This window comes from Phoenix dactylifera, chromosome 3, assembly GCF_009389715.1.
Source record: "Phoenix dactylifera cultivar Barhee BC4 chromosome 3, palm_55x_up_171113_PBpolish2nd_filt_p, whole genome shotgun sequence".
In the NCBI taxonomy this organism is placed as follows: Eukaryota; Viridiplantae; Streptophyta; class Magnoliopsida; order Arecales; family Arecaceae; genus Phoenix; species Phoenix dactylifera.
The window spans coordinates 4,504,007-4,515,026 of record NC_052394.1 but is presented as its reverse complement, the minus strand read 5'-3'; the positions used below and the strand labels follow the sequence as shown (position 1 = coordinate 4,515,026).

General features: G+C 38.3%; 2 protein-coding genes across 3 annotated transcripts; one reads left to right on the top strand and one right to left on the bottom strand.

Annotated features, from left to right (window-relative positions):
• Positions 1-2,037: 2,037 nt before the first annotated feature.
• Positions 2,038-5,587, bottom strand: LOC120110167 (protein transport protein Sec61 subunit beta-like). Of its 2 annotated transcripts, none has more exons than XM_039124344.1 (2): positions 5,420-5,587; positions 2,038-2,587 (listed from the first exon to the last, which is right to left on the bottom strand). In XM_039124344.1, exon 2 carries the CDS (start codon positions 2,574-2,576, stop codon positions 2,331-2,333), a length of 246 nt encoding a protein of 81 aa, XP_038980272.1. In that variant the 5' UTR covers positions 2,577-2,587; positions 5,420-5,587; the 3' UTR covers positions 2,038-2,330. The 2 variants fall into 2 exon arrangements, with proteins under 2 accessions (XP_038980272.1, XP_038980271.1); XM_039124343.1 differs by lacking the exon at positions 5,420-5,587 and adding an exon at positions 2,842-4,505.
• Positions 5,588-6,565: 978 nt separating this feature from the next.
• Positions 6,566-10,088, top strand: LOC103702087 (protein LURP-one-related 7). The gene is made up of 3 exons (XM_008784380.4): positions 6,566-6,891; positions 9,235-9,444; positions 9,793-10,088. Exons 1-3 carry the CDS (start codon positions 6,673-6,675, stop codon positions 9,916-9,918), a joined length of 555 nt encoding a protein of 184 aa, XP_008782602.2. The 5' UTR covers positions 6,566-6,672; the 3' UTR covers positions 9,919-10,088.
• The last annotated feature ends 932 nt before the right edge of the window (positions 10,089-11,020 follow it).

Genomic DNA, 11,020 nt, shown 5'->3' with positions numbered 1-11,020 from the left:
ATAATTTTATATAAAAATATTGCTGAGCCAACAATATTTTTGAATAAATAATTTAGATGATAATATTTTTTTTAATCCATCTGTTGGTCCCATCTATATAAACTTTATCAATATTGACTATTTTGAATATTAAAATATTTATTAATAAATATTATAAATAAAAATTTATTATTTAATAGGTTAATAATTTATAATAATATAATATTGATATAAATATATTAATATAATTACTATTAATTATATAATATAATTAATATAATATTAATATATAAGTGAGGATATTTGCATTAAGAAATAATATTTTTAAATTACCCCTACACGAATTTGAAGGTTTTATGTGGAGCGAGTTGAGTAAACATTACTAGAGGCCCTCAACATTATCCGTATTAATTATGGGTCCCTCTATAGGAAGATTGATACTGATTGCAAAGTGCATACCTAGGTCAAACAAAACCATTCAAAGATCCCCCAATATCTACCAAATAATTTATCTTTTCCTCTGCGGCAAGCTTCATGTTTAAGAACCAAATTGACTCCATACTGTTGAGCTAACATCTGCAAGACTGTAAATTTTTTTGCCGACACCTAGCTTGACTAAGAATTCTAATTGCAATGCCCGACATCATTAATTTAGGCTAGTGTCGTCACCCAGCTTACCAGCATCGATATTCATATCAACACTTCTATTACACTTTTTGTGTTAATATCAACAATTAATTTGCCTACAAGGACCTCAGTTTCCATACATCATCGGAACGTGCAAATCACTCGCAAAATAATGTTGGTAACGTTTGCCGACATGATCTTCTTGTTTACTAGAAAATTAAAGTTTATTAGACTTACTGATTGCTTTGCTGACAGCAGCTTTTTTATAAACAATTTGTTTCTATCCCTACAGACTAACAGGAACTTCAAATTTTGTGGCAGTCAATTTGTTGACCTTACCTTTACATTATTACAAAATCAAGTTACAAGAAAATACTATAAAATCAAATTTTTTATATTGGCAAACTAGTTTGTTGAAATTATCTTTCTCCAATCTAGGGCATGTGTATTGCCTGTATGACATATATCTGACAAAATTAGACAATAAAAAAAAAACATATTATATGGTGCATGGATAACTTTGATACAAGCAACTATTGTTTCATATATCTTTTTGGATTGTAAAACAAAATAATCAAAGATCCACATTTTCACTCATCATATCTAATACTATAATGATAAAAGTTTGTGCATGTAAATGGATGATGTGGCTCGCTATGTACATCTGCATAGCATGTTTACAACCATAAGAACCTATATAGTGGTCGTAAATTGGTTGTCATTTGAGGAAACACCATTTCTCAAAATTATAAGCATTTCACCTTTTTTTTTCCTCGTCTTTTTTTGGGGTGTGGAAGCTCGGGGACAACTCCCCTAATTGCAGACACTAAAGCTGCATCATAGCAGAATCAGCATACATGAGAAGATTAAGAGCAGCAGGATAGTTAGATTCCAAGAGTTCACCAAATCGATTTAATAAGATGTAGAAATTAGCCAGTATGTCTGCTGGTTGGTTTCGTTCTCACAGCATAAGAATGCATTCAAAGTAGAGCATGGTAACTTTAACAATAGCAATGCTCTGAAGAAGGGGAGTGCTGATAATGTGCAGATCTAATCCAAGATTTCACCCAATCTATTTAATAAGATGATACTTAGATATGTGCAAGCCTAAAGGTGCCAGCAGACAAGCGACGGGCCAAAGAATACAGTCCTTCATTCATCTAAACTCCTGCAAAGGAAACTAAAGACTTCCAACCTTCACAAATGTCCTCCTTTCAGTATTCAAGCAGAAGACTAACTAAAATGGAACTATTCTTGCCAATTGATGCCCACTAAAAAGAGTCACATAAAATCTGTGAACCCAGTCAAACTTCTATGACCACAATACATTAATAATCAGGAATACTACAGATTAATTAACCCTTGTAGTCTTATAAAATTTCAATTGTTTGCAAGTTTTTTTAAAAAAAATGCCTCCTGGAGCTGAGTAAAAGTCATAGAAAACATCCAGTATGCTAGAGTTCATAAGACATTTCACAATAGAACTGCTGCTGTTATAATTTCTGGTAAGCCCACATGCACGACTATCAACTTCATGACTTCTTTTCTCAAGAAAAAAAAATATATCACCCTCATAATTTTCCATTTTCCAGTCAAAATGAAATCCCTCAAGTCACATAACATAGTTGGTAAATCACCTGACCCTCCAAATTCAACATGTCTATGTCTATGATGCTAATAGAAACACTATTTAGTGAGATTCCAGTTACTGCACATATGGAGCTCTATTGCTGAACCAAATAGAGCTTACCAACCACATGCAGCAGAGCAACCACAGCAATAAATCCAATACTCATAAAAAGGACAGTATTAGGAGACATCTTGTGGCCTGTGGCATCATCAGTGTAGAACTGGAACATTGTGCTTGCACCACCTCCTGCAGCGCCGCCACCAGCAGATGACCGCCGCCTCCGTAAGCTTGCAGCTGCAGCTGCGCTCCCCCTGGGTGGTGCTTCAGCATTGGCAGACATCTTGCTTCTATCTTTAACATAAAAAGAAAAAGGAACATAAATGATATGCAAGATAACAAACAGAGATGTAATATAATCTTCAATTCCAAAGGCCGATGCAATTGCATGGTACAAGACCAAAAAAAAAAAGTGTTTTGTTGGATCGGATGCGGCAGAAAAGTTTGACGATATGCTGCACACTGTATCCTGGGTAAAGTTTTTCACATAGCAGGCTTAACCAAGGAATTATGGTTGGCTTAGAAATCTATGCCACAGAATTTATTACCTTGAGACCACTGCATTCAGATATAATAATCTTCAATATCTCCTCTCCTGTCATTTTGATGAATAAGTTGCAGGAAGTGCTACATCATCTTTCAGCACAACCATTTTCTTTAAAAATAAACAAGAGAAGACCAATTCCACAAGGACTTGTTTATCTGCAAATCAACTTCAATACAGCATTGAATGTTAATCTGTTTATTCCTACATCTATGGATATATGAACAACCATAAGGTATTGCTGACCGTAACAAGGCCTCTATGGAGCGGAAAACCAAGGAATGTTCATTCCTAACGAGTCCACTGTCATTTACAATCTCACTTTTATGAATGCTAACCATATAATCAGTCTGATGTCTTCCACAAGTGAAATCATCATATATCAATCAACCTGAAAAAGGGAACCGGCCAAACCAAACCTTCAAGGGTCAAATCTAGATCTAAATCTAAGGTCCAATGTGCCAACTCCTTTGCCATTTGCTTCCTGCAGCCACTGTAATAAGGATACTTGATGACCTCCTGACCAGATGATAAATGCAAAAAAAAGGCCACGAACTAATTTACCAATTGCAGTATAACTACAACGCTACACCAAGGATCAACTTTAAGCCATTATCTCTTCATTCTTGTCAAAAAAATGTCCTAACAGACAAAACTAGGGGGAATCCAATGGTTATTTTGCTTGTCATACAGTATGAATCAATAAAAATAGCTATGGGATGAGTCAGGCTTGGACCAAGGAACTCTATATTGGGGGGGTGGGGGCGCATGGGGACAGGGGTGCGGAGAGGGATGGTGAGAAAAGAAGAAAGAGTATATTAGCAAATATGGCCAACAAATGACTATAGATTTATGCAGAGGTGTCACCATCTGTCAAAACATTGTTAGTAAATTTGGCAAGTGGTGCATTGAGCATTCAGCGGTTGATTGGTGCCATCATATGAAATGGGTTCAACGTCCTATTTTGAAACCCGTGGAAGAAGAGGATGAATCGAAATATAGCTGCTATGCCAAAACAGGGTCGAATAAAGGAGCCAAGAATGTGAAGAAACAAGAATACATGGTAAAAAGATTGAGAAAATTTGATGAAAGTATAGGGATGCAACCAAGTTTGGCTAGGTCTGTGAAAGAGAGAAGTTTTGGACCTCAGATTTATCACCATTTAATGGGACATAGAGTCCTTGAATGAGTAGGAATCTAGGGAAATGCACATAATTTATTGTAGTTATTAACTGTTAAAATCACCAATTATCCGAAAAGTTTAAGCTTATAGGATGAGGTAGATTTATTTATATATTTTATATTTTCTTACACTTCCTCTCACTTGTGGGCCGGACTTTCCTTTAGTGAATGAGCCCAGCATGTGAAATTTTTAATAATAGAGTTAAAGAGTGCGGAGACAGAGTTCGAACTCAGGACCTCGATACGATGTTAAAATCACCAATTGTCCTAAAAGCTTAAGCTTATAGAATGAGGTAGATTTATTTATATATTTTATATTAACTAACCAGCTGCTTAAATAAATTAGAAGCAAATGAGCAGAGACATAAACACTATGTCGCACCGTAATATCCTTTCCGAATATGGAAATCGTAAGTGAGTGGGACTGATTAATCATTATATTTTCTCCTCGTGGTAAACGTGTATATAGAGTTTCATGTTGAAGCGACCTACGGTGGATAGAGCATGCATTAAAGGAGGGTTTTTGCGGTTTGGGTTGGGGGGGGGGGGGGGGGGGGCAAGGATTGAAATGAACGGGAAAGCTCCAGACCATGGTTGGCGGTATCATCTTGAACTATCTGGTTTAGGATGTACCCCCGCATCGGCTCTAACCCTGCAACTTAAGGATTAAAGTGTCCCCAAACGACAACAAGGGCTTTCAAGATCCCCCCCCCCCCCCCCCCCCCCCCCCCCGGGGGGTAAGGATTAACACTATGGGTAAGGATTAAAGTGTCCCCAAACGACAACAAGGGTTTTCAAGACGACCCCACCCCACCCCACCACCCCCGCGGGTGCCTCTGAACACTATGGGTAAGATATTAAAAATAAGGGATTGAAATCAGATGAACATAAAGAACAACTGTATACGGAATCAGCTGAACCAAAATCAAGAAGCCTCATCAATAGATTGGAGGTAGATAACTAAGTTCCATGTCATGACCCGACCCCTAACTCAGCTTAGGTGAGAATTCTGCTGCAGTGGATCAAAGTACCAGGAAATCTTTGAATATATCATCCCCATCAGCACATGCCAAAGGAAAAGCATCAACAAAGCCAAAAAGGAAAGAAAAAAAAAATAGAGACCTCAGCAAGATAACAGCAGAGTTCTCCTTACCATGGGGCAGTAACAAATCAAGAATCGTTGAAGCGATTCAATATAACTACGCTATAAAGATCTAAAAATAAACTATTCAGATCAGATATTGGAGGAGTTCGAAATCTAGGGCAAGATCTTCCACGTACCAAAACCCTAATAAAATTTTAATTTACACAAAAGAGAATAGAGATAAATATGTTCGATCCCCCGCATGGAGGGGCGGCAGAAAAGATCGAGATGAATGGCGTTGATATCAAGAACATACCTTGGGTTCTTCTCCGGCTGCCACTTGCAATGGGAATATCGCCCGAACCGACGAGATGCCAAACTAAGTCGGCATTTGATGCGCTTGGAATTATTAACGATCACGCTATTCATGCGTGCGATCTGCTGCTTTAGAACTCGAGCCGGTTCAACGACGTAACCATGCAGCCTCCACCTAAATTCGGATTATATTCGAAGCAATTTAAACTCACCCGGTTTATTGCAGACAAATCCACCTAAATTTAAACTGTGAAACATATCATACTGATTTCAAACCGTCGGTGTGATTGAGAGAGGCAAATTCAGACCTTATTATAATATACCATGCAAGCCTCCATCTAAATTCAAACTGGGAGGGCTTGGTGACTTGGCCCATGCAGCCACAGTCCTAAAAATCTCCAATACGGTACTCAAGGGAGATTTGAAAACTGTTATTAGTCAATTATCTAAACTGTCAATCTACCTCCATGGCTCTTACCCCATCTTAGAAGATTTGAGAAGGCTCATCCCCGCATTTGGGTCACTCAAGCTTAGCCATGAAGGCAAATAATACAACAAACTAGGTAGCCTCTTATATTGTGAACCATTTAGATTTTATCGTTTATATAATATGTTTTATGATGATGCTAATCACTATATTTATTCTAGTACTATGTAACCATGCCATCTTACCCCCAAAAAAGCTTAAATTATGCATATATTTTTTCAAAAAATATCACTACTATCAAACCTCTGCTGAGTTCACTTGACTAATTTGAGAGATAGGGATTAGTGTTGTACACAAAGGTCACTAATGTTAGCCGGGCCTTGCCAATCGCTCAACCAAATCAACTTTAGCGTCAAATTGTTGAGCAAAATCATGAGCCGGCGGGTGATGTCTAGCTTCTTCCTTTCCGAATCAAAACTTAATTCATATTTTTCTGTTTGGGCTCCTAACCTAACTTGATCTCGGTTTGAACCAATTGGCCCCAACCACATAGTTGTAAACTTCAAAATTGGATCAAGTCAGTGTTTGGCTGGTTGGGTTCGCAGCCGCGTTGGACCCGGTTGGATGGAGGGGCTGGGCTCGGGTTGATGCGGGACCGAAAGCTGACACTTGAGGATTACGAATATACGATTTTAAAGGCGGCGCGACCGAAACCGCAGGACGTCTTCGCCGGACTTGGAAAAACCCAAAATATTTACCGACCGAGCCCTTTAGAACACGCTTTGGTCTTCTCTTCTTCTCCCTCGCAAAGGGTTCCGTCGGAGATCATGAGTGCGTCTAGCTCCCCGTCGACGTGGCAGATCCCGGTCGACTTCACGATAACCAAGGCCCCTCTCGGCCTCACCGGAGCCGGCGACCTGACGGTCTACGATGCAAACGGGAACTTCGTATTCCGAATTAAACGATGTTCCAACTCCCATCCCCGCCGGATCAAAACCCTCTTCGACGCGATGGGCAATCCCTTGATCACCGTCGTCCACCACAACGTAAGCTTCTCTTTTCCCTTTTACATGCTTTGATGCTTTAACAAATGGAAAGAAAATCTCTTAGCTAACTTTTTATCTACGAAACTAACCAAATACTTCAAGTTTAACAAAAAAATAAATCATTAACTGTAGGCCTATAATTAATCCAAGCTCGAATCTGATCTATGGGCTCCAATTTAGGTTTTTAGGTTCAAACCGAGCTTTGGAGAGAAGAAGAAGAAGAAGAAGGAAAAAAAAAAAAAAGTCAACTTGAGCAGACTCAGTTAGTAACGTTTAAAACTGGCATGCTTGTGTATTTGAGTTGGCGTATAGTTTTTGGGGTTTTGATCTGCTATTCTCCTAGATACGTAATCCGATTTGTTCTTTTCATAATAAATGGCTGATGATGGGCGACTGGTTAACCAGGTGAAATAGGAAGGTTCCATCGCAATTTTCAAAACCTATGTCCTTTTTTAAAAAGTTATGCTTCTCTTTTTTCCTCGATCCTATTCTCGATTAGGATTCGTGTTTTGAAGAAGGCATGGGAAAAGCAAAGGAAGGAGGAGGAGGGTGGGGGCAAGGAGAGGTGAAAGCTAACACAAAGACGAAGGCTCCTATTTAAATAAGAAAATCTAACACCAGTAAGGACGAATGTCCTCTATCTAGACAATCATGGAAGTGTTTGATGCTGTAACCGAACTAGTCCTGCTTCATCCTGGAATCTCCTACTTTATCTAGAACACCATGCTGTTCCAACTCAAATCCGACTCCATTTTATTCCAACTAGAATAACACTGAGAAGAAAACTAGGAATAATACAAGGTTAACTAAATAGGTTATAATCCTTGTGTGAATTGACTTGCAATGACTTTCTACACTTTTGAGCACTTCAATGTTTCCTTCAATGAGATTCAGTTGGATCCAAGCTCATATTACACTTTATGAGAAATGTAGGCATGCGAAGAACTTGAAATCATGTTGGTAACAGTTTAATATTTGACTCCTCAAGCATAAATCCAGCATAATTCTTTTGATATCATCATGAGTTGAATTAGTCACCGATTTGGCATTCGTAGTTCTATTTTTGATGCTCAATTTTTTCCATATTTTTGGAGCAAAATTTTGTTGCTTAACTTTAATTCCACAATATTTTGTGTACTTGTATGCATCAATTGGTCCTCATTAATTGGCTGCCACACTTTCTTCGATCACATTGCATTTTTTTTTTGTGTTTTTTACATGAAAATTCATTGTGTGGTAGTAAGTAAATCAAATCCAGTTTCTCTTTGCACATTTACGTTCTATATCAGCCTTAGGGACAGCTTTGAAGTCTCACAACAAAAAAGAGAAATCATTATTGTAGTTTTGTTTCTGAAACATTTAAAGCAATCTTTTCATCCTTTTATTGTCTCGCCATCCATTATCAGGCGCGAAAAAAAAAAAAAAAGATTATCAGTGGAGCCAACATAAGTGCTGACCATACATATTCCAGAAGAAATAACAAATATATAATGAACAAATGAAAGGAAAGGGATGGTGCAACTGATGAAGTTGGTAAAGTCTCTTTGTGTTGATACAGGGGGCCTGAGACCTGGGTTTGATCCCACCTTCAGGGTGTGTTTGAGAAAATCCCACAGGACCCAATGGGGCACGGTGGACAGAGGATTTTTCAGGGAAGAAAGAAGTTCTCGTGGTAGCAGGAGAGGGAGAGTCCATGGGATTGTGCTTGCATGATCCCCATAAGATGAAAGAAAAGACCTCTTGAGGTCCTTTTTTTCATCTTGTGGGGATCGGGCCGCATGATGCCCCCATGCTTCCTTCTTCTCCCCCACTCTTGACATTCCTTCTTCACCGGCCCATCCTACTGGATTCAGCAAGATTTGTCTAAATTGTCCCAAACAGATCCTTGGTCTAATATTTGTCCAGGTTTGGACCATCGTAGTCCTCCTGCCTCTAGAAAAAAAAAGGAGTAATGGAAATGAAACAACAAATATATCAGCATTCATTATCATGAGTGTGATCCTTGTGGAGACATGTTTTACTTCCTGTTTGACGGCTTAGCAGCAAATTAGTTTGGTGATTCTCTATTTGACTGCTACAACTTAGAATAAAAAAACCTGTATCATGAAACCATATTCAACAAAAGACTTGCTGTACAATGCTAGGATGGTAACTCATTAATGTCTGGAGAGCTCCTTATACATGGAGATCTGATTATTATCTGCATCCACAAAATGGGAATGCCATTTCATGATTGTAAGTTCAAATTTGGCATGCATATCCAGATAAAGCTTTACTATGTTTTTTTTAAATATATTTTTTCTCTGCTTCATCTCAAACATCTTGAGCATATTTTTCTTGTAGGATGGCTGGCAAGCCTTCAGAGGGGACAACTATGAACGGAACGACTTAATTTTTACAGTGGAAAAGACATTGTATTCTCCCATTAAAACTGAGCTAGAAGTATTCTTGTCAGGCAGAAATCAAGGAGATCTAAAACCAAGTTTTAGACTAAAAGGCAATCCATTTCGGAGATCATGCACAATATTCAATGGAAATTCCATTTTTGCTCAGGTAATAAGGAAGGAATAAGCATCTTGGCTTTAACTCCCGTCATCTATGGCATGAGTAGTATTCTAGATTTATATGTTTGTACATTATGTTATCTGGGAACCAAATAATTTCTGTTCGGGTATGGAAACCAATAAATATCCATTGATTCATCACCTGGAGCGGATTTCATTTGATCCGGAACTAATTTGTGCTGTTTCTGAAACTGGCTTCAATCACTGAGGGAATAATGGATCTAATTCCCATACCCTGCATTTTTAAATTGACACACGAACTGTGAGATCAATATCGCATTAAATTTGAAAAGGGTAAAATAGTCAGACAGTAACTAAATGCTCATATTTTGTGCAGACAAGCCTTTTTTACAAGCTCCGGAAGGTCATCTATTCACGGCGCAAGTTTCGACTCACTGTTTATCCAGGAAATGATCCTGTTCTGGTCATGGCTATGCTTGTAGTTTTTTTTGGAGGTAGCTGACAGAGAGAATGGCAACAACTTTGATGCAGTTGTACAATAAACATTCCTCTGATCACTGCCTATGTAGCAACCAATATCAGTTGAATAGTAATGTATTAATTCTTCTCGTGAGACCAATATTTACCATTGATTTATATTGCAATAACAAGGCTGTAAAATCCTCATGGACTACATCTATATGTTCGCATACTCCAAAGCACCTCATCTCAAATTTTGGCCCTCTTATCCAATGCAGAGCGAGTGGGGATAGAACTTGGCAGAAAGTTACTTTGTTATGAGTCAAAATGTGTGCCTAACCTGCAGAAATTTGATCTGAAACATACACAAATGTGTAGATTTATCCCTGCAGTACTGAATTCATTCATAGATTCGTGATGAGTGAAACTGTGTTTTTTGTGTATATAAGATTCAGTTCACAGGGCATGGTTGCTGGAACGAACTGATGCTTAAACCACAAGTCAGTACTGAGAATCTATGTTTAAACGATTACGTAAAACATATACACAAGCAACATACTAGAGAGGAGACATCTATCACTATCTTTAAAGCAGTTGATATGACTGATCTACAGGAGCTGATGGACCCTGGATGCCACTAAGTGCTTCACGGTAGCTGGGGATTTGGGTGAAGCCTGGATGTCTTTATTTCTACCTCTCTCTCCTGAACTTTTCTGTATGCTTCAGTAGGTGTGAGGTCGGAGGTCAGGAGAAGGCGACAATACTGATGGTAGTGTTGTTGCTGTCCATGAGGTTGTGTTTTTGGCATCTACCTACATATATATCTGAGATCAATGTAGTTCTATTTACCGAAGCCGGGTTGTATACAGCCTTCTTTTTCAGAACAAGTGCCATAAACCTATAATCTACCACAGAGCTAAACTTTTTTAGTGCAAATGCTTAGCTAAACCTGGGCCACCATGCAATAAAAGCAATTAATTAGTTTCATCATTACCTTGATTCAACTGGGACCTCTCCAATATTTTTCTCAAAGAAGAAAAAGGAAAAAAAAAGAATGCAACACTGTTCTTGGAGTGCCCTGAAAGGTAAAAAAAATGGTAAAGCAATTATCTAATCCAAACAATTCTTGTAGAAATTTACCGAGG

Coding starts and splice junctions, on each gene's coding strand:
- LOC103702087 (XM_008784380.4), top strand. CDS start 6,673: ATGAGTGCGTCTAGCTCCCCGTCGACGTGGCAGATCCCGGTCGACTTC. Junction 6,892..9,234: donor TCACCGTCGTCCACCACAAC/GTAAGCTTCTCT, acceptor TTTTTCTTGTAG/GATGGCTGGCAAGCCTTCAG. Junction 9,445..9,792: donor GAAATTCCATTTTTGCTCAG/GTAATAAGGAAG, acceptor TATTTTGTGCAG/ACAAGCCTTTTTTACAAGCT.